Source organism: Talpa occidentalis, unplaced genomic scaffold (genome assembly GCF_014898055.3).
Source record: "Talpa occidentalis isolate TD23 unplaced genomic scaffold, MPIMG_talOcc4v2.1 talOcc4.9, whole genome shotgun sequence".
NCBI lineage: Eukaryota > Metazoa > Chordata > Mammalia > Eulipotyphla > Talpidae > Talpa > Talpa occidentalis.
Window position 1 is genome coordinate 47,875,759 of NW_023605305.1, and position 24,577 is coordinate 47,900,335.

The 24,577-nt window shown below is 37.0% G+C and overlaps 1 protein-coding gene across 2 annotated transcripts in view; it reads right to left on the reverse strand.

Annotated features, from left to right (window-relative positions):
* The window catches only part of MIGA1 (mitoguardin 1), a 76,087-nt gene that overhangs the window by 39,089 nt on the left and 12,421 nt on the right, over positions 1-24,577 (reverse strand). For both annotated transcript variants that reach the window (XM_037499953.2, XM_037499952.2), the window contains exons 4-7: positions 23,332-23,468; positions 20,815-20,941; positions 15,308-15,441; positions 13,798-13,921 (exon numbers count right to left, since the gene is read on the reverse strand). In XM_037499953.2, the coding sequence (XP_037355850.1) occupies positions 13,798-13,921; positions 15,308-15,441; positions 20,815-20,941; positions 23,332-23,468 (522 nt within the window). The remainder of the gene's footprint in view (positions 1-13,797; positions 13,922-15,307; positions 15,442-20,814; positions 20,942-23,331; positions 23,469-24,577) is intronic.

A 24,577-nucleotide genomic window follows, 5' to 3' on the forward strand; every position in this document is an offset into this window, starting at 1 on the left:
ATCACCATTAAGCAGACAAAAGAAGATGAGATTTAGGGGCCTCCCTGGTGGCGCAAGGGTTAAGAGTCAGCACTATGAAGCTATCCACAGCTACTACAGCATGAGTTCGATTCCTGGCCAGGGAGGTGGCCCACATGGCGCAGCAGACCTCTCCTGTCTCGCCCGCTGCTCCCCTCAGCAATGGATTTCAGTCATTCCGCCTGTTCTACTCCCCACTCTGTCTCTGGTGAATTCTCTCACCCCCTACACCTCTGGCCTACACCCCAGTTCTTGTATGCATAAATAAATCTTAAAAAAATGAGATTTAGTCATTGGTCACTGTATAGTTCTTAATGTGCAGTAGTGATGATATTCTCTCCCTTTCTCTCTCTCTCTCTCTCTCTCTCTCTCTCTCTCTCTCTCTCTCATATCCCATCCTCCTGCCCTGTAAAGAAAGGACTAAGTCTGCTCTACATCACCTTTGTGCTGGATCTCACTGGACAGGACTATTGGTAGAGATTATAAGGCAGGCAGAGAATTGCTATACACTTGGTTGGGTGAGTGTGCTAGAAATTTGCTCTGCATTCCAGCTCTTCTCCAGAGAAGTCCTAGTCACTAATGGGAAAAGTTCAAAATAAAATTAATACTATTTAATAATCGACATCTGGCTCTGTTTGGTGTTCCTGATGTATTCAGAACTCAGAGTGACAGGTCAGAAAAAGTGATCTAAGAAGCAAGATATAACAAGATAAGAGCTCTGCACCAAGAAAATAATTCCAAAAACAAGGCATAATGTAGCAGAGGGGAGAGTTCCCGCAGGCAGCAATTCAATTATAAGAATATTAAATCCAAGCAAAATATAATGAGGGTGAAGAGAAAAGAAAGAACAAGAGCTTTATTATGGAGGCAAAATCAACAGAAATTGATAAATAAGTGTATGTGCTCCAAGATGGAGGATAATCCTTTATTATTTTTTGTTTTCCTCCTTTATATGGCAAGATCAAGGAAGACAATAATTTTTGCTACATTTAGAGTAAATATTTTAGCAAAGTATGTCTTTCAGATGACAATTTTCTTTTGAAACAGATAAAAAGATTTATAAAGAGCATCTTTTTTTCACTTTCCCAAATAAATAACTTTAAACATGGCTTAAGACCTTGTTTCAAGAAATGTAATTTATGTTACTACAAAAATATGAGAAAAATCAACTTTATTCCCAGAAAAAAAATGAATGCTGTTTGGAAAAAGAGCAAACATTAACACTGTAAAATAAATTATGACTCTGTAATATCCATCTGCCTATAACCATGTACTTTAAAAATAAGCTTAGAACAGGCCTTATAAAAATGCTAAAATATATCCACAATACAAATAGATAACAAAGTGTTTACCCGTGCCTATGTAAAATAGGATATAAGCTATCTCATTTAATCTTCACAAGTCTATGAAGTTTTTCCTAAAATAGGTTTCCCCTACTAACCAAAAATAAATGTTCCTATTTGGTATGAATTGATAGTTATATTTGGATCTGGGAATGCTCAAAAATTCTTGCATAAAAATTAATGGTAATAGTTTTCCCAGACGCAGATAGTGAGGGAAACCAGTACACAGAGTCCTCCATCTTACAGATAAAGCTTAGTCTAAAAAAGGTCAAGGCTTGGTTAGGTTTCATCACTAGTAAGAGTGGCAGAACAAGGATTTCAGCTCATCTTTAATTGCACAGATCATGTTCACAAGCATGAAGAAATAATTTAAATCATACTGGAGTTTTTGTTTGCACCTTAAAAATTATAATAGGGTCTCCCTCCTGGTGCAGAGGTTAAAGACACAGCACTATCAAGCTATCACCAGCCACTGCAACACAAGTTCAATCCCTGGTCAGGGAGCTACCCACATGGCGCAGCAGACCTCTCCTATCTTGCCTCTTGCTCCCCTCAGCAGTGTATTTCAGTAGATCTGCCTGTTCTGCTCTCCACTCTGTCTCTGGTGAATCCTCTCATCCTCCCCCCGCACTTCTGGCCTACACCCCAGCTCTTGTATGCATAAAAATAAATAAATCTTTAAAAAAATAAAAATTATAATAACAAAGCTATAATGTAACAGTTTTTAACTAAGAGAATTATTAATTCTCTGAAAGACAGAAACTAGGGATAGATATAATGCTTCTAGATTCTAGAAGTCCTAATAGAAAAATTACTAATGTTTATTCAGGTCTCTGTGCATAACTTCCAAGCTCTCTGACTCTGAGTTATATTAGCAGGTGTATCCAAAGCATGCCAGAAAAAGTGGTGACCTAAATTTAACTCCCAGTGCTACAAGCAGCACAGAATGGCATTTATGAGTCACAGGCATTCAGTATGTAGATAAAATGTGCTGCCCTCTAGTGATTTCAACACCTTGCATTTAACAATAAACAGTGTCTCTTAAGTGAATAAGGAGAAACTTTTTTAAGTATTAGAGAATTTAAATCTTCATTTCATTTTATAGTAGTAGGAACAGAACAAGTAACTACTGTTTAAGCCAGGAGTAAACTTTTGGTGTGTAAGAGCAAATATAGAAATATGTCCAATAACAATTCCCTAATTCAGAATGGTTAAGGAAATAATAGTACAGAATATGGCAAAAGACAAGCTATATAAGAAAAGTGGGTTATATTCTTTTTTTTTTTTTAATAGAGGCATGCTTATTTATTTATTTATTTGTTTGTTTGTTTGTTTGTTTTTGTTTATACATGCACTGGGTACAGTCAGAAGCACGGGAGGGTGAGAGAATTCACCAGAGCCAGAGCAGGGAGCAGAGCAGGCAGAAGGACTGAAGTACACTGCTGGGGGGAGCAGCGGGCGGCAGGAGAGGTCTGCGCGCCATGTGGGACCCTCCTCCGGTGGCCGGGGAGCAGTCGGGGGATCGAACCGGCGCCGCAGACGCTGCGGGCAGCTTCGCCAGCTTCGCAACCCAGCGCTCAACTGCTGCGCCACCGGGGAGGCCCATAAAGTGGGTTATATTCTATGTGAGGAATTCATGCCTTGAAACATAATTTAAACCTTAAGTCAAAGGTATTTTTCTATGGAAATAAATATAAAGAGACATTGAAATACATTATAACTATATTGCTTTTCAAGCATAAGTCTTAAAGCACTATGAATGATTAATAAAATTTATGCTTTAGAATGCTTTTAAAACAAAATATTTTTAGTAAAGTCTTCTGTGTCATCACTTCCTTCCTATATAGGAAAAATATTTCCTATTTTAACACAGATGATCGCTTGGTTTAGGAGTGTATTAGTGAGGATGCTTTTAGATCTAGGTTGCCAGAGGTTCATTCAATTTTTTTAAAAGATTTATTTATTTATGAATACAAGAGCTGGGGTACAGGCCAGAGATATAGGGGGGTGAGAGGATCCACCAGAGACAGACTGGGGAACAGAACAGGCAGATCGACCAAAGTACACTGCTGAGGAGAGCTGCGGGTGAGACAGGAGAGGTCTGCTATGCAGTGTGGGTAGCTCCCGGGCTGGTGGGGATCGAACTTGTGCTGCAGAGGCTGCGGATTGCTTCACAGTGTGGTGCTTAATCCCTTGCACCACCAGGGAGGCCCCAAGGTTCATTCATTTTTAAAATGAGAGCGCTCCTGCTTTAATTCTGCTCTTTTATTTTATCAGCATTAGCTCTGATATTTACAGCATCCTCTGTACTAAATTAACAGAGGCAGTATCAGCAGTTATTTGATCTTTTTAGTATTTATCACATTTAATTTAATGACTGCTTGGATGACAACACTGCAGAATATAAAAATGACCCTAGAGTATATGAGAGAAGGGGATCCTTGTACATGGCTGGCAGGAATGCAAACTGGTGCAGCTGTTACAGAAAACAGTATGGAGATTCCTAGAGAAATTTTAAATAGAAATTCCATTATCTAGGTACCCCACTTCTGGGTATTTACCTGAAAAATACAAAATCGCTAATTGGCAGGAATTCATCTTTTTTTTTTAATAGGTAAGTATTACTCTCATATATGTATATACTACATCTTTGCTGCAAAATTATTAATTGGAAGAGATATATTCACTGCAGCATTATCTACAATAGAGTTGGCTATTGTAAATAGTCAACCTAAGTGCCGTTGACAGATAATGGGATAAAGATGTATATACATATATAAGAAAGTAATACTTACCTATTAAAAAAAAGATGAATTCCTGCCAATTGTAATGCTATGGAAAAACCTAGAGGGTATTATGCTTAATGAAATAAAGTCAGAGAGGAAAAAGACAAATACCATAGGATTTCACTCATATGTGGTAAATAATAAAACAAAACGAATGAACTAAATGAAACAAAAATAAATTTAGATTATATAACCAAATTAGTGGAAGAAAAGGGGAACAGAAACTTGGTAAATTGAAGAAAAAGCTTAGTTGTATAGTGAAGACTGAAATTAGGTTATAGTGGTGAAATTAATGTGAACTTAATGTATTATATACAGATGTTGATTTATAATGGTGTAATCTGAAACCTAAACAATGTTGTAAAATCCATGTTATTTCAATAAAATATTTGCCTGTTTCTAAATTTAACAATAAAAATAAAATAACAACACAATAATAACCAAAACTACTTGAAGAAGTTTCCATGTATGTAACTAACAGTACAGTTCACTGGATATTAACAAAGGACACTGAGTTTTTCTGGTTTCCAAATGAAGTGGCTCCACCTACAGTAAACATGGTCATAATTCACCATGTCCACCAGTTTTGAAATTAAGTGATTCTTGAAGAATTTTTTAAAAATTTTGTGGGGTTTGCATTATTTAAAATTAAGTGCTATTTTGCACTCTTTCAAAGTTATGAAATTTCACTTAATTTAAAATTAGCAAAGGGCCTCCCTGGTGGTTCAGGGGTTAAGATGCAACCTCTATAAAGCTATCCATCAAACTCAGCATGAGTTTGATGCCTGGCCAGGGAGGTGACCCACATGGCACAGCAGACCTCTCCTGACTCACCTGCTGCTCCCTTTAGTAGATCTGCCTGTTCTGTTCCCCACTCACTCTCTCTGGTGAATCCTCTCACCCTCCACACCTCTGGCCTGTACCCCAGTTCTTATATGCATAAGTAAATAAATCTTTAAAAAAAATAAAATTAGCAAAACATCAGCCATATTGCATAAAATAAAAAGTTTTATTGAAGTATAATTTACTCACCATAAAACTCCCCTTTAAGTGTACAATTCAGTAAGTTTTGATATACGTAGAGTTGGGCAACCAAAATCAAATGTTAGAATCATACCATATATATGTTAAAAAGTTGAGTACACAATAAGAATGGCACATATTAAAAAAAAAAACTAGCAACAACAAATGTTGGCCAGGATGTGGTGAAAACGGAATTCTCTTACATTGCTGGTGGGAGTGCAAACTGGTCCAACCACTATGGAAAGCTGTCTGGAGGTTTCTCAATCTACTACGAATGGAGCTACCATATGACCCAGCAATTCCACTCCTAGGGATCTACTCAAAGGACACAAAAATATGATTCAAAAGAACACCTGTACCCCTGTATTTATTGCAGCACTATTTACAATAGGTAAACCTGGAAACAACCCAAATGCCCAAAAATAGATGACTGGATCAAGAAGATGTGGTATATATACACAATGGAATATTATTCAGCAATCAAAAAAGATAAACTCATGCCATTCACAGCAATGTGTATGGAGCTAGAAGGAATTATGCTCAGAGAAATAAGCCAGAGGGGGGAAAAAAATTGGATGGTTTCACTTATAGCAGGAATATAGGGGAACCTAATAAGACATCAGTGTAAAAAAATAACAATACAAAACACGACAAAGCAAAAACAGACAATTTTAAATCAGAGACATCCTGCAGGGGAGAAGGACAGAGAGGGATCAGAGGGAGGGAGGGAGGAGCACAGGGGACTGAGGTGATGGTGCACGGGTGCACTGGGGAAGGAAATTCTATGGGGACTACACCTGAGGGGGTGGGAGGAAGAAATATGGTTTAAAAGCAAACAGTGGGGCTTCCCTGGTGGCAAAAGGTGTTAAGATGCAACCTATGAAGCAATCCGCAGCCACTGCAGCACGAGTTCGATTCCCAGACAGCCAGGGAGCAACCCACATGGTGCAGCAGGCCTCTCCTGACTGCCTGCTGCGCCCCTCAGCAATGTACTTTGGTCAATCTGCCTGTTCTGTTCCCCACTCTGTCTCTGGTGAATTCTCTCACCCCCCACACCTCTGGCCTATACTCCAGCTCTTGTATGCATAAATAAATAAATCTTTAAAAACAAAAAAAAAGAAAAAAAAGAAAACAATGATGTAAAAATAAAATAAAATATAATTTAAAAATATAAACGTGTTTATTATTAGTTATGTAAGAATTTGTATTAGATGCATGCTTGAATTATTTTCTGAAAATACATGCAATTTGAATAATGGAAAAAAAAGTTGAGGTACAATTAACTTATTTTATGTTTTTTAAACTGCTATTAACTTCACTTACTAAAATTAATCAAATAACCAGTGATACTAACAACTCAAAAAGTTTTCTATATTTGCTATTTTTTTAAATAGCTATAATTTGCTTTCAATAAACACCTTGTTAACTAAAAAGAAAAATGCTACTATAGATCTGAGGCATACAGCAGGGGAGGGTGGGGAAGAGGGGTTAAAACAGGAGGGAAGAGCACAAGGAACTATGGTGATAGTTCACAGATGATGTGGGAGATTTATGTGGACTACATTTATGGAGAGAAATCAAATGTTGTACAAAAATGAACAACAGTATAAGAAAATTAAAAAGTTTAATTAAAGAAATTTTTAATGTATCATGGATCCAGAAAAAAAATGCTAAGACTATTTTAAGTATACTGTAAGAATCATGCTGAGGAGGATTTAAACTGTCCTATAATCTTGTATAAGGTAGTAACTTGGTAAATGAATCCTCTCTAAACAGCATAAATGCAAAATTAAGTAGCATCCCTGTTTATATATATATATATATTAAGGATTTATTTATGTATGCATACAAGAACTGGGGTACAGGTCAGAGGTGTGGGGAGTTGGGAGTGAGAGTATTCACTAGAGACAGAGTGGGGAACAGAACAGACAGATCGATGGAAATATACTGCTGAGGGGAGCAGCGGGCCAGACAGGAGAGGTCTGCTGCGCCATTTGGGTTGCTCCCTGGCCAGGGATCGAACTCAATTTGTGCTGCAATGGCTGCAGATAGCTTCATAGGTTGTGTATTAATACCTTACACCACCAGGGAGGCCCATAAATTAGTGAAATAAGTTTTGACAAGGCCCTACTCACTCATGTGCCTTCTGAAACTAAGATGATCTGCAAGAAAGTCTAAAACCAGTTATGAATACTTGATGGCAAATACCTTCCTGCAAAAAAGTTCAGCTCTGGCAGTATTTCCAAATAACGTGAATTGATATTAGCCTTTTTAAAAAATTTATAGTTTCCGATCATTGGTTAAGTAGACAAATACACATACATTTTGTCAGGATATTTAATAAAGTATCCCATGATCTCTTTATGATCAGGATGGAAAAGAAGAAAGCAGAAATTAGTTGAATTTATAACTAGTTGAATAACAAAATGTTTCAATAATTCTTAGTGACCTAAGGCAACTTTAAAATATCATGCTTCAGATCTACAACTCTGGTCTTATTCACTTTAAGATGTAATATTGTGAAATAATAAGTTATACGTATAAATATATATATACGTATAAATATATATATATTTATATATATATATATTTATGCACACACACAGAGAGAGAGAGAGAGAGTTCTTTCTAAAATGGGGTATAGGCCAGAGGTGCGGGGTATGAGAGTATTCACCAGAGAATGAGTGGAGAGCAGAACAGGCAGATTTACTGAAATACACTGCTGAGGGGAGCAGCGGAGGAGACAGGAAAGGTCTGCTGTACCATGTGGGTAGCTCCCTGGCTGGGGATAGCACTCAGGCTATAATGCTGATAGCGCTGAGACTTAACCCCTAGGTCACCAGGGAGACCCTAATATATTTAGTTCTAGCTCTTGGTAGAGTTCCTAAAATCTTTGGAATTTTTTATGAATAATGGGGTGAGAGGAGGTCAGGTTCTCAACCAAACCTTAACTTATATAATGAGAAACTCTTGGAGGATGGTGATAGTTGCCAAGGGAACCATGTGACTAGAAGGTTGGAATTTTCATTTTCAACCCCGAGCCCTGAGGAGAGTGGGGCAAAGGAGTCAAGTTAATCACCAAAGGTCAATGATGTAACCAACCATGCCCACAAAATGGAGTCTCCATAAGAACTCTAAACTACAGGGTTCAGAGAGTTTCCAGATTCAAGGTTTAGGAGGCTTCTGAGTCTGGAGACAGCATTGAAGCTCTGTGCCCATTCCCCTTACCTTACACTATGCATCTCTTCCATTTGACTGTTACTTAGTTGTAGCTTTTATAATAAACCAGCAATGTTAAGTGTTTCCCTGAGCTGTTCTAGCAAATCATTCAGTCAGAAGAGGAAGTCGTGGGCACCCAACCACCACCAGTGATTTCTAGACCAGAAGTATGGGGGAACTGGACTTGTGAATGGCATGTGAGTGGGAGACAGTCTTATGGGGTTAAACCCTTTACTTGTGGATCTGTCCTAACTCCAGGTAGCTAATGTCAGAACTGAATCATATGGTATAACTCTCAGTTGGTATCTGCAGAGAATTGGAGAATTGCTTGGAATGGAAAACCCACACATTTGATGTGGGTGATAGGAAGCTAAGAAAATAATAAAAAGCTGAGAGCGATGTCAAATCAAACTCTTAAACTATCTTAATTCAGAATAATGACTCAGAAATGATAACTTAGTAAGAATAATAAATATATTATCTAAACCTTGGATTCAAAAAAATAACTGCACAGCTGACATAATATATAAAGAACCTTAAACACTATACTAAAAAACTAATTAAAACAATAAATCAGTTCAGCAAAGTGGAAGATTACAAAATCAATATACAAAAATCAGTTGCCTTCCTATATGCAAATAATGAGCTAGAAGAGAAAGAAATTAAGAAAACAATCCAATGTACAATTATACCAAAAAAAAGTATACCTAGGAATAAACCTAAAGGAAGAAAAGGACCTATATAAAGCAAACTATAAGGCATTGTTAAAAGAAATAAAAGAAGACACAAAGATATGAAAAGACATTCCCTGTTCATGAATTGGAAGAATTAACATTGTCAAAATGGCCATCCAACCCAAAGCTATATACAGATTCAATTCAATCCCTATTAAGTTTCAATGGCATTTTTAAAAGAAATAGAACATTATTGAAATCTACAAGGAACCACAAAAGACCCCAAATAGCCAAAGCAATTCTGACAGAAAAACAGGAAGAATGGAAGTATCACATGCCAGACTTCAAACTATGCTATAAAGCTATAAAAATCAAAACAGCATGTTAATGTAACAAAAACACACAGACCAATGGAATAGAACTTAGAGTACAGAAATAAATCCACACCTGTATGAACAGTTAATCTATGACAAAGGAGCCAAGAATATACATTGGAATAAAGAAAAACTCTTCAATAAGTGGTGCTGGGAAAACTGGATAGCTGCATGAAAAAGAATGAAACCAGACCATTATCTCATACCATACACAAAAATCAACTCAAAATGAACAAAAGATTTTTATATAAGACCTAAAACCATAAAAATACATAGGTAAAACATACCACAACATAGGCTTCAGAGATGTCTTTGTGTATTTGTCTCTTGCAGCAAGGAAAACAAAAGAAAATATAAACAATTGGGAGTACAGGAAACTAAACAACTCCTGTACAGTGAAAGAATCCATTACTAAAACAAAATGACAACCTATTGAATAAGAGAAAATATTTATACACCATACATCTGACAAGGGAGTGACACCCAATATCTACAAAAACTCAAACAATAAAACAAAAAGAAACCAAATAACCCAACCAAAAAATAGGCAGAAAAACAAAAAGTCACTTCACCAAATAAGACATATACATGGCCAACAGGCATGTGAAAAAATTTTCACAATCACTTATTATCAGGGAAATGCAAATAAAATCCACAATGAGATTCCATCTCACAACTGTGAGAATGTGCCAAATGAAAAAAGACAAGAAACAACAAATATTGGCAAGGATGCAGAGGAAAAGGAACCCTCCTATGTTGTCGGTAGGAATGCAGTCTGGTCCAGCCCCTAAGGAAAATAATATGGAGGTTTCTCAAATGAGTAAAAATGGATCTGCTATAAGACCCAGAAATTCTACTCTTGGCTGTCTACCCAAAAAATAAAAACACTAATTCAATGGGAAGCATGAATTTCCATGTTCATTGCAGCAGTTTTACAATAGCCAAGATATGGAAACAACCTAAGTGTTCAAATACAGATGAGAGGATTAGGAAGATGTGTTATATAAACAAAATGGAATATTACTGAGCTATAAAAAAAGAAATTCTTGCCATGTGCAGCAACATGGATGGAGTTGGAGGAGATTATGCTAAGCGAAATAAATCAGAAGGAGAAAGACAAATACTGGATGGTGTCACTTACATGTAAAATATAGAGAAACACAACAAAGGGTCAGATAAAGCCAAACTAACAACAAACCCTAAAAAGCTGACTGTAGAACTGAACCCACCAGGGGAGGGGAAGGGCAAGAACTGAGTGGGGAAGGAGCATAATGGGGTACAATAGTAGATTCTGGGTGTTGTGGTGGGTGCAGTGTGATAAAAACACCTAAAGGGGAGATCCTATTAGAAACTTCTACAACACAAAGATGTAAAGGAATGTTATCCCAATTAAAAGAACAAAAACAAAAACTGTATACCAACAAATGAAAGAACATGTGACAACAACAAATCTTACAATAACCCAAAATAACTTAGAAGTTTTACTTCATCACAAGTATAATATTAGCAATGTTACAAAAGCTAATACAGTTCTTAGGCTCTATTATTATGTCCAGAACTTCTAGTTCATGTTGGCAGACAGAGCAGAGGCATCTGATACTTCTTCCTAAAGACTCACTGTAAATAACCAAGCCAAACCAAAACCAAAATTTCAATACATAAAATTACAGCATCACTAGAAAAATTAAAAGGATTAAAAGGATATATTAGTAGAGCAGAATTTTTAAAGAATACCTTGAAACTAGCACATATAAGATTAGGCAAGTAGGATAAAAACAAAAATAACAACAAAAAAAACCAGCCTAATATAGGTGAAATTGTGGTTTTCCTGAACGTGTCCTAGAGAAGTTTCAAATTCCTAATCAGTAAACATTGTTACCTGTTCCTAGCACTTTACATGTATTTCATCTACTCCTCATAATTACTTTATATAACAGGTCCTATATGACCATTTTTTCTGATGAAGAAACGGAGGTTTAGTATGTTATATAATCACACAGCTAACAAATGGTGAAGCCAGGATCTAACAGTCTGAATCTTCAATCTCTACTTTTAGTTATAAAAGTTATAAAAGTATATATATGCCACAGGGCAATTAAGCCAAAGGGCAATTCAGTAATTCAATAAAGCACTACTATAAATTTCCTCAGGTGAAAAGAGTAGTTCACTTCTTTGATTCCTGGATCAAACCTGGAAACTTCCTTCTACAAAATGAGTGAAATTTTGTCTACAGTGCACCTGTGAGAGGAGGAAAGCTAATTAGTTAACTGCACATCCCTGCATATATATGGAGGAAGGAAAATATTTGAAAGGAAAGGAAGATCCACACTAAATAAATTTATTAGGAATAAGTTTCCTTACTTCAGCAACTATGGGGTTTCCAGGCTGTCTGCTAGGATTACATTTTCCACAAGTAGTTTTGCTGGTAGGCACAACCCTGTCCACAAAGAGTTTATTATCAACCCTCCCATTTAAAGAAGATATCTGTATTTTATTTTACTTCTTTACTTTTTAAATTTTAAAGGATAGGTTTATTAGGAAAAGGAGAAAGAGAGGCACCTGCATAGTCACAAGTGGGCAGGAGAGCTGCCAAGATGTGAGTATTTTAATTGAGAAGGCAATAAAGCATGGTGGTTAAGATATGGACTCTGAGGTTAACCTGTCTTGGTCCATATCTGGGCTCATTTACTTAATAACTATGTAATTGGGGGAACTTAATATCTCTGTACCTCTGAAAAAAAGGAGATAACTATACTTATCTCCTAACAGTTGCTGTGAGGATTAAGTGAGGTAACTGTTACTCAGAATAGTGCCTGACATGGAGAAGAAACTATGATGTATGTAAGTGCTTAGCAAAGGGCCTGTAAATGGTAACAGGCAAACATTAAATACAGAGATGAGATAGTCTAGTTGACTGCTAAGAAATAGTCTATCTTCAAAACCTATCGAATGTGTAAGAGAAAAAAAATTAATTTCATCAAGTAAGAAAAAACAAATTCTAAAACAACAAAGTATTCACTAAAGACAGATCAACATTCGGTTTAAATTCACCCCTGAGTCACTGAAGGCGTTCATTAGCCTCTCTAGTAATTTTTACTTAATTTATTAACTAAAAATTCCTTCTCAATAATATAAATGTGTAAATGAAATGAGGATAATTAATTAACTTTTAAATAATTTTGATTAGTATCAAGTAGCAGATATAACAGATCTACTCCCCTACTTGGCTCTTTCAACCTAGAAGTTTAAAAACAGAAACTTACATAAAGAAACAATATCCAACAATTCCCAGGAAGAAACAAAATAGAACAGCTCCATGTCAAATGGTATCTCCAGGACAATAATAGACCAAGTCACTGCAAGGCTGCAGAGAAAATCCTGACAGCCTAATAGCCAGTGATAGGCCAGGTTAAGATATGAGGGAGGTCAGGAGTTTACTACCAACCTAAGCTAACCAAATGCATGGACTGATAATGGGTCCCACTCTAGAAATCCTATCTATTTAGAGTTCCAAATTAACAATTTCCTCAGAGACAACTTGAAGTCCCCCAAATTAAGTCATCTGTTCAAGGGTCGTTTTATCCAGAAACAGTATGAACCCAAAGCACACCCCCTAGAACAATTCCCAAGAAATCTTTATAACCTCATAATATGAAGAAATCGAAGATAAACTCTGCCAACCTCTATGGTTAGAAGAAAAAAGAAACTTTATGCCAATCTGAGACACTTATTACAAGGTAACAAGTACTTTACGTTCAGAAATAAATGTGGAAAACCTTAGCACTCCTTAATTATATTTTTTATTGGAAAACACCAATCCTCAAAAAAATTTCCTTATTTTTATCAAACAGATGTAATATAGTGTTGTCTTATTTCATTCTTTGAAGCATTAACAGAAGTCAAGATAAAATGGCATCTAAGAAACATAATCACAAAAAATATTTTAAAAGTATACAACAAGCTATATGTAATTTCTGAAATTAGTGCATCTCTGTCCGATTATTATACTATTATGAATTACTATCTGTGTCATGTCATTAGATCTGAGTATTTTTTTACTAGTTTCTTTGCTCTTAGCTTAGCCATAAAACTGTGATATATGGAGATTACAGGTCAGAAAATAATACCATCAAGAAATAGATTTTGAGAAAACCTTTTCATCTTTGTTTATATATGCTTTAACCAAGAATTTTTTCACAAAGTATGAAATTTTAAAATAATGTCAAAATCCTACCTATGGTTAAGTACTTGAATTGATATCTTAAGGGCATTAAATTCACTTGAAAAACAAAATTGAAAGGAAAAAAACACACATAAAAGAAGAAAATCACATATAAACCATATAAAATATTCACCTTACCAATATCATTAGCAAGGGAATTTGGATCAGATGCCCCCAGAGTAGCTTCAAACTCCTCTTGAAGACGATATGCTCTTTGCAGCAGTGCTTCAAGTTTATGGATAAATTCTGTACTAATAATATCCTACAAGGAGAGAAAAGGTACACACAGCAAATATTAGACTATAGTGTTAAAATTCTAAATATTTTCCACTTTTTTTTTTATATAGAGGCATGTTTTATTTATTTATTTATTTGTTTGTTTGTTTGTTTGTTTGTTTTGTTTATACATGCACTGGGTACAGTCAGAAGCGCAGGAGGGTGAGAGAATTCACCAGAGCCAGAGCGGGGAGCAGAGCAGGCAGAAGGACCGAAGTACACTGCTGAGGGGAGCAGTGGGCGGCAGGAGATGTCTGCGTGCCATGTGGGACCCTCCTCCGGTGGCCGGGGAGCAGCTGGGGATCGAACCAGCGCCATAGAGGCTGTGGGCAGCTTCTCAACCCAGCGCTCAACCGCTGCGCCACCGTATTTTCCACTTTTAAATGAAAGACATTAAGTAAGGGATATAAAAAAACTACTGTTGAGCAGTCAAAAAAACACTGACCAAAGTTAGGAGGCCTGCATTTTTAGTTGTGTCTAGCAAAATTACTTCCGTTTCTCAGGGATTCACTTTCTTTACCTGTATAATTAAGGAGTTGAACTAAATCAGAGATTCTCAAAGTAAACTCCCTGGACCAGAAGTATCAATATCATCTGGGACATTTTTTGAAATGTAAATTTGTCAAACCTCAGGACTTCCTCAGTCACACTGAATTAGAAATCCTAGAATGGGGGGCCTCCCTGGTGACTCAGGGGTTGTGTCAGCACTATCAAGCTATCACCAGCCACTGCAGCATGAGTTCCATCCCCCAGCCAGGGAGCTAACCCATATGGTGCAGCAGACCTATCCTGTCTGGCCTGCTGCTCCCCTTAGCAGTGTATTTCAGTAGAACTGCCTGTCCTGTTCACTACTCAGTCTCTGGTGAAACCTCTCACCATCATCCCTGCACCCCCCCAAACACACTTCCGGCTTATACCCTAGTTCTTATATATATAAATAAAATATATCTTTCTTTAAAAAAAAAGAAATCCTACGGCGGGTTTCAACAAGTCCTCCAGACTCTGATGCACGCTTAAATTTGGGAATCACTATTTAGCAGATCAATATGAGCCAGTCTAGCTCTAATGGCTTTATGAATAGAGCAGCAATTAATGAAACCCAAAGAGGAAATCAGACTTTAAAATAATCTTTAGAAATCATATCTTTTTAATTCTATGTATTCTTATCAGGAAATGTGATGGTGAACTGCAAATTCAGGATTTAACAACTAACTGGACAGAAAAAGCCCAATGAAAATGAACACTACATTAAGCCCAAGGGGAAAAAATACAGGTCTATTAAATGCAACAAAAAACTACAACACTAAGTCAACACTGAAAGTAGTTTGCTTTTTTCTAATATGAAGACCACTCTCAAATACACCATCCTTACATCAACACTTTCTTCAGCAATGGCATCTCCCGCACCCAGTTTAATGGAACCACAGGCTTCATCTTCAGCCTGTCTATTTCGAAAGGTTAGAGCTTGCTCCCATCGACGCAATGCCTCTTCAAACAATTCCATGCCTAAAATTAAGAACAGAACAATGATAAATAAGCAAAACTAATGGCAAAATAAAGTCACTTTTAGTCTGGTTTTCATTCTGTTATCATCAATGACACAGTCTAATTTTGCAACTAAAGAATAATTTTATGTTCACATTTCATAACAAATCCTAAATTTCCCAATAAATTCTGAACCAACAGTTCTAGCAATTAAAAGTCAGAGAGAAATAGACACTGTATTTTTATCAATTTTTAAAAAAGGTAACTCAAATGCATTTGGGTGCTTGGAATTTTCCTAGGACTTTTGAATTTATCAAAAGTCCAACAATTATGGCTAGTTTTTTATAGTTTCACAACTATCTTTCAAAATATCTCCCTAAATTGGAAAGAAAATTGATAGGTGAATGGCAGAAACTAGCTAATGGAAGAAAAGAAGCTATCAGATTTATAAGATATTTTCACTGTTACGGAGACAGTAAAGATAAAAGACAAAAGGCATATAAGTCTAGAGTAAAGTCTCTTCCATTTTTTCCCCTCAACAGAATAGATTTTTTTTTAAATAATAAATTTTATTTTTATATTCCCCCATACAATTGCAAATGCCCCATTCTGACCCCAATCCCTCCCCTCCCGGCCCCCACCCCCCAAAAAGTGTCTCTGGTTCATAGTTTTTTGTTGATTTTGATTTTCACTTTCTTATAGTTATTCATTTTCCTGGTCCCTTATTTAAGTTTTCTAGATTCCTGCTATGAGTGAGACCATCCGGTATTTTTCTTTTTCTTTTTGGCTTATTTCGCTGAGCATGATCCCTTCCAGCGCCATCCATGTTGCTGCAAATTGCATGTGTTTATCTTTTTTGAATGCTGAGTAATATTCCATGGTATATATGTACCACATCTTCTTGATCCAGTCATCTATTTTTGGGCATTTGGGCTGTTTCCAAAGCTTAGCTATTGTAAATAGTGCTGCTATAAACATAGGGGTGCAGGTGTTCTTTGGAATTGATGTTTCTGTGTCCTTTGGGTAAATACCTAGGAGTGGAATTGCTGGATCCTGTGGAAGCTCTATGTTTAGTAGGTCCAGAAATCTCCACACAGCTCTCCATAGTGGTTGGACCAGTTTGCACTTCCAAAGCAGTGATAGTGAAGGCAAAGATAAACAGCTGGGACTACATCAAATTAAAGAGCTTCTGCACAGCAAAAGAGACAATAACAAAAACAAAGAGAAACCCCACCAACTGGGAGAACATTTTTGCACCCAACACTAATGATAAAGGACTGATCACAAAAATCTGCAAAGAGCTGATGAGACTCAGCAACAACAAAGAAAATAACCCAGTCAAAAAATGGGCAGAAGAGCTAAAAAGAAACTTCTCTGAAGAGGAAATGCAAATGGCCAACAGACATATGAAAAAATGTTCAACATCACTTGTAATCAGGGAAATGCAAATCAAAACTACCATGAGATACCATCTTACACCAGTGAGAATGGCACATATTAAAAAAACTAGCAACAGCAAATGTTGGCGAGGTTGTGGAGAAAAAGGAACTCTTCAACAGAATAGATCTTAAATCCCCGTGATACAAACTTACTGAATTTGGGTGGATAAATCACTGAACCAGAGTAAGACTGTTACTTTTTATACTACATCTACAAGCCTATTACTTTTAGAATGTATCTAAAAGGCTGTAGTTCAACTAGGAATTTCATATTCCTGCTACAGAACATTTTTATACCTATTTTATCCAAATTAAAAAAAAATTACCAAAATAATTATGCATGCAAACAAAACCAAAATATTTCAGAACTTCAACTTTCGTAGATCTATAAAAAAAAGATGTTTAAGAATGTTAGCAAGGGGCCTCCCTGGTGGCCTAAGATTTAAGTCTCAGCACTATCACCTCTGTAGCCTGAGTTCGATCTCCGGAGAGAGAGCTAACCCACATGGTACAGCAGACCTCTCCTGTCTTGCCCACTGCTCCCTTCAGCAGTGTATTTCAGTCAAGCTGCATGTTCTGTTCCCCATTCTGCCTCTGCTGAATCCTCTCACCCCCCACACCTCTGGCCAGTTCTTCTACTCAAAAAAAAAAAAAAAAATCTGGCAAGTCATTCTAAAGATTTTTTTAAATTTTATTTTTTAAAGATTTATTTATTTATGCACATAAGAGCTGGGTTACAGGCCAGAGATGCGGGAGGTGAGAGGATCCACCAGAGACAACGTGGGGAACAGAACAGGCAGATTGACTGAAATACACTGCTGAGGAGAGCAGTGGGCAAGACAGGAGAGGTCTGCCTCACGATGTGGGTTTCTCCCATGGCTGGCTAGAGATCGAACTTGTGCTGCAGAGGTTGTGGATTGCTTCATAGTGCAGAGCTTAACCCCTTGCGCCACCAGGGACATTCTCAAGATGTTTTTAAGATTAGGTAGTTAAAGACTATCTCTCCTCTAAATTAATTCTTCAATTTCCTGGAGAATCCACAACCCTAAACAAAATATTCTTCAAATGCAATTTAGGTCTTGTTTAACTTTCTGTAGCAAAGAATCAATGCCTAGATTTTTCATCTAAAAAACTAAAGAATTTAAAAGACAATTATGGGCCTCCCTTGTGGCACAAGGATTAAAGACAGAACTATCAAGCTATCCCCAGACACTGCAGCACGAGTTCGATCCCTGGCCTGCCAGGAGCAACCCACATGGCACAGCAGACCTCTCCTGCCTTGCCCGCTGCTTCCCTCAGCAGTGTATTTCAGTAGATCTGCCTGTTCTGCTCCCCACTCTCTCTGGTGAATCCTCTCACCCCCTGCACCTCCTACTTATACCCCAGTTCTTATATGCATAAGTAAATAAATCTTTTAAAAAAGACAATTATGTCATTATCTACCATGCTTTCCCCACTACTTTCTACCTAACCTAAGAGCAATGTAAGAGCAAAGTTATCCAAAGAAAAAAGTTGCCTCCTTAGAAAGTACTGTGTCTCATCTTACTATAGAACATGGCCCAAATTACATACAACACCATTTTAGTAACATGAATTCAAACATATGTCACCAATCTTTTGTTTTCAAGATCATCAATATTGCAAAGGGAACTGAACTGATACAACAGATGGGAGATCAGGTGAACGATCAGGTTCCTACCAATCCTAATTCTGTGATACTGAGATACCCTGTAGCTATTCTAGCTTTGCTCTAATGCTTTTCATCTCTGACTCTCAGTATTCTAATAAAAGTTGTGAGAATAGGTTTATTAGACAGAGAGTAACCCAGAAGCACAGTGAGTTTAGTTCTCTGCAGTCCTTTGGAAAAGGTAGCTAAAGAACTACTCATATCTTTCCTCACAGGCACAAGTACCTACTGTGAAATGATACAGTCTTTAACTAGTATATAGTGCTGGGATACATTCAGAAGCCCACAGACTTTCTGCCAAGCCATCATCCCCCTTTACTGTTCACTGGCCAGCACCACATCAAGGTTTTTTGGGTTTGATTTTTTAATAAGTATCCATTTCCATTAAAAGGAATTTAGCCTGAAAAAGAATAAAGAAGAACAGGGAGAAGCATTTGAGAAAGCATTGGCACTAAGTTCTCCGGTTCTTTTCCTGGGGTCAAGTCAAGGAACACTAACGTGTGAAACACAGGCCTTCTTAGTACTCAAAATCTTTTCTGGGTATAAGAAGAGTACCATTGGTAGCCAGATAAAAAAGACTAGATTAGATAAATGTAATAGACTGAATTTTGGCCACCCAAAGATACAGGTCATAAACTCTGGATGCCAAAAATCTAATCTGTTAGAAGGGAAAAAACCTTTGCAGCTGTGATTAAATTTAGAATTTTAACATTGAGGATTACCCCAAATTATCTGGTGGGTGCTAAATTTAATTACAATTATTGGTATAGGGGGAGATTTGATACACACAGAGGAGGTGATATGAAGAAGGCAGAGATTAGAATCATGTGCCCACAAGACAAGGAAGACCAGCAGTCACTAAGGGAGGTACAAAACAGATTTTCCCCTAAGCCTCTAGAAGGAGCATGGTCCTAATGACACTTAGATTTTATTTTATTTATTTTTTTACTTTATTATTATTATTTTTGACACAGATTTTAGCCTAGAGAAAAAGGATTTCAGGCTCCAGACCTCCAAATTCTGAGAGAATAAATTTCTGTTTAAGTTACCAATTCTGTGATCATTTGTTACATCACCCTCAGAAAACTAATACAATAGTCTGTATTTAATGTAGACTACTTTCAATAGATGCAAGAATACAGGGATGTACCACATAATAGTCAAAAGGGGATGGGACCCTACATAGAGACAGTGGTCTCTATTGCACATAACATAGGTGTGCAGTAAGCTATAGCCCCTTGCTTTTTGTAAGTAAACTCTATAACATTCCCACAACAATAAAATTCTATCAACACATTTCTCAGAACGCTCCCCATCACTAAGCGACGTTTGACTCTATTTTGAAATTATATTTGCTTTCCTTAGAACAATTCATCATTCTTCAATTTCACATTTAATGTGAGTACAATATGGGCCTCACTGGTGGTGCAGGGGTTAAAGTTTCACAGCTATCAAGCTCTCACCAGCCACTGTGACCTGAGTTGATTCTTAGCCATGGAGCTGACCCACATGGCGCAACAGACCACTCTCTCCTGTCTTGCTTGCTGCTCCCTTCAGCAGTGTATTTCAGTCAATCGTCCCACTCTGTCTCTTGTGAATCCTCTCATCCCCACCCTAACACCTATGGCCTACACCCCAATTCTTGTATGCATAAATAAATAAAAAATAAATCTTTAAAAAAAAAGTGGGGCCTCCCCTGGTGGCACAGCAGTTGAGCTCTGGGCTGCGAAGCTGCCTGCAGCCTCTACAGCACCGGTTCGATCCCTGGCCACCAGCGAGGATCCCACATGGTGCGCAGACCTCTCCTGCCGCGCCTGCTGCTCCCCTCAGCAGCGTATCTCGTCGGTCTGCCTGTTCTGTTCCCGCTCTGGCTCTGGTGAATTCTCTCACCTTCCCGCGTTTCTGACTGTACCCAGTGCTTGTAAAATAAATAAATAAATATTTAATTAAAAAAAAAAAAGTGAAGGGCCTGGTGGCGCATGGGGTTAAGACGCAACATATGAAGATATCCATAGCCACAGCAGCACAAGTTCGATCCCCGACCAGGGAGCTACCCACATGGCACAGCAGACTGCTCCTGACTCACCAGCTGCTCTCCTCAGCAATGTATTTCAGTCAATCCGCCTGTTCTGTTTCCCACTCTGTCTTTGGTGAATCCTCTAACTCCCCACAACTCTGACTTGTACCCCAGTTCTTGTACGCATAAAAAAAATAAATCTTAAAAAAAAATGATTACAATATCTTAAAACCTTATCACGTTATGCTTACCCATCAAGTATAAGTTCTCAGGAGTGGTCACAGGAATATTAACAAGTTTAATATCATCTTCATCTGCTTTGTCCCAGGAATTAGAATTGCCGCAAGCACAGCTATGACATGAATTGACACTTTGCACCTAAAATTAAGGACAAAAAAGTTACTTCAAAATCTCTTCTGTGATAGTGTTTTGTGACTCTTTATATTTACGAATTATTCATGTAAATCCTACTCCTGGTTAAAGAACTCATGTAGTTTCTATCTGAGAAAGACTTCCAATTATATTCAAACTTAGGAATCATAAGCCTAAGTATGCTGATCTTTGTTTGCTCAAAAATACACAAGGCAATATTATGAATATAAAGTAGTCATTTCTATAAAAAAAACTAGACAGGTATTTTTATATTGTTTACTGTTTTGCCATTTACCTATAATAATTGTAATCAAATTGTAATCAAAATAAATTGTAATCAAATTGATTTGAGGTAGATGCTTTATTTTTCTTTCAGAACTTATTGCAATACTGATGCTCTGCTAAATAACTACATTGTAAGGTCTCTATTGTCTTTGCCTTCCAGCAAGGTCCAGTGAGCCAATCATTTGGTCACTTCTCCACAGATGACTCCCAAATCTCTAACTAATTCTGTTCTCTTTGAAAAAGCTAGACTCACCTTTTTATCCGCCTATCAGGTGGCTACACTTGGCTCTTCTGGCATCTCAAACTGACTTCATAAAAAAAGGATCTCTGTATTTTCCCATAACAAAACTCTTCTTCTGCCAAGTTCATCAGTAGTAATTCCACCCCTATAATTTCTCAAACTGGAAATCAAGAAGCCATTCCTTTTTTGTAAGCAGACTTTAATATGAGTTAATAACACTAAGAAGTCATCTTTAACATCTCCTTCCCACTCTTATTGTTATGACCCTCATTTAGGGATACATTAAAAGGCAGAAATCTGCATTCAGCCCTGACAGAGAAATGACTAGGTTAGCAAGCAAGTGTACTTAAGTGATTCCATCATTAAACTCCTTTCTCACTTCTAGTCAAGAAGAACAGCTTCCATTTTCAGTTGGGAAAACTGACAACAGAAGCACTTCTCTGACAGATGTATTCTTCTACAGAATGGGCATATACTTCATTATTCTGCTCACTTTCACAGAGGCCTCTGATCTAGACATTCTCACCATGGCGTCTTTAATATTCAGCATATTTTCAGGCACTTAAGAATGGGACAGTTATATATACCAAAGAAATACAGAAAGCACAGGACAGAATACGGTGTTCCCCAAACTATTTTTAAATGCATATACATGGTGGTGGAACACACATTCCTTGAAGTATACACAAACTGTCAGTGTTGTTTTTCTCTAAGGAGGAGACCTACAAAAAGATCAAAAACACATTTGTCACTGTTCATTTTTGCCTCTTTTTTATTTAATAGGATTTCTTAAAAAATCCTATATTTTAAAATATTTTTAAAACTATATTAGATTTTAAAAAATGCTATTTTATTAATTTCAATCAATACTATATGAATGCTGCAAAGAAGGAAGCGAGGAACTGCTTGGATTCAGCAAGCCAAACACTTTTTTTTTTTTTTTTACCAACTAAAATTTTTTAATTCTGTGATTTGGATTTTGTATTTACATTAAACAATGCTTTTTTCACTGGAGTGAGTTCACCATCAGTTCATTTTGGTAACTTAGTACAAAGTCTGGCTGCATCTTCCAGCTTTTTTCAGAGCACAGTTTTGAAACAACACTTTCGCATAAACATCATTCTCATAGAACCCCAGGAGATCACATCACTTAAAGAAAACTGGAAACAAATGACCAAATATTTAGCTAAATGACAATTTTATTTATTTGAAGAAAACTAGCTCTGCCAGATGATTTCTTAAGGTTCTATCTATACTAGGCCTCCCCGGTGGCGCAGTGGTTGAGCGCTGGGTTGCGAAGCTGCCCGCAGCCTCTGCGGCGCCTGTTCGATCCCCGGATGCTCCCCGGCCACCGGAGGAGGGTCCCACCTGTCGGTAAGAGACCTCTGGGGAGAATGGCAGCTATTTCCTTGATTTGTACCTTGATTTTGCTCTTTTCAGCCCAGACTTGCCTGACCCTTTCTGCCCTTTTCCTGTGGATTCCCATCAGAAGGTGCCTTAGATTTGTGGCAAGTTTTTGCAGCTCAGGAATCCAACATTAGGCCAATCCTGTTTGGCTGGCCATTTACCCACAAGGAGATGGGTAACTTTGTTGTGTTTTACTGGGAAACCTTTATCCTTTCTTTACTTTCTTTGCACAGTAATTCTTTAGAAATTCTACTAAAGTTCTTTTCTTTTAAAGGTCTTACACACTAAGAATATGTTTTGTCTTTATGTGGTGGATGGCAGAACCCACTTATAGCATGCAAGTTTGGGGTCCTGGGTTACCCCTCAGCCTGCCCACTAACACTATGACATTGACTCCAAGAGATAACAATAGAAATATAAACAAATTTAAGAAAAATATCAAAAATTTTTTTTCTTTACTTACAGAGGCCAAACTCTGTGCAGAACCTGAGTATTTACTGAAAAGTCCTCCATTAACATTGTTGTAAGACTGAGATCCTTTATCTTTGGCAGAACTTAAAGATAATGTCAAATTCTGTCTACTACTGGAACAACTTGAACCTACCAGACAAACACATTAATTGTAAAAGTATGGGTAACACCAATGATTAATTTTAGATAAAATTTCAAAATATATATTCATTCAGAAAGTTGATTTTAAAACACATTGCACTTAATTGTGTAAATTATTAAATGTACCCCATGTATAAAAATCAACATCTCTACATAAACTTATTAACATTGCTAAAATCTGCTTCTGAAATGAAAAATAAAATATTCAACTAATTAGTCATGGAAGTAGTTGAATAATCTATTGTAATCAATAAAAAATACCGGCAACTACCTTAAAGCATGTACATTTTAACTGTATCTATGGTTTTACAGTAATTAGTTTTTTTATATTTGTCTCCCCTAACCATCATCCATTCATTTTGGGCAGAAGAATGTATTTTAGTTTATCTTAATGCAGGAGTTGGACCCTTCTTTAAATTCTAGCACTTGTTAGTTATATGAACTTGAACAAGAACTTATTTTTCTATATTAAATGTTCTTTACATATAAAATGGGAACTATCAGGACACAAAGGACATCATCCGGCACCCCACTGGGTTCTTCTAGGCTGGCAAATAATCAAAAAAGCATCAGACAAATAGATTAGGCGAAAAGCATTAAAAGTTTAATAATAACATGTATACCTCCTGTATACTTGGGAGAGACCCAGGAAGACTGGGTAACATACATGGCTTTAGATGCCATTTTTACATAGCTTAGCTAAGGCAAAGTTGGGGAAGAAAAGGTAAGTCAGTTAGGATGTTTGCTGGGGAAAACAAAGGTACTTCCAAGTTCTCCAGGAAAAGAGATAATGGAATTGGTTTTCTAGGAATAGACTCTAAAAGAGAGAAGTTCAGATATAAATAACAAAAACTGTCTCTACCCAGTCTTCAGAGCCCCTCCCATTAAATAAACCTCTTGCCAATGACATGACTTGAGGAGGCAGAATTTGCTCCCTTACAGAACAATAACATAGGGTTATAGTCTAAAATTACAGGGTTGCTATGAAAATTAAATAATGCAGTGCTTATACAGCATTTAGCACTGCACTTGAGATCTGATAAAAATTTCAGTGAGAGCCATCATTATTTTTATAGTGTTCATTGCACTGACAAAAA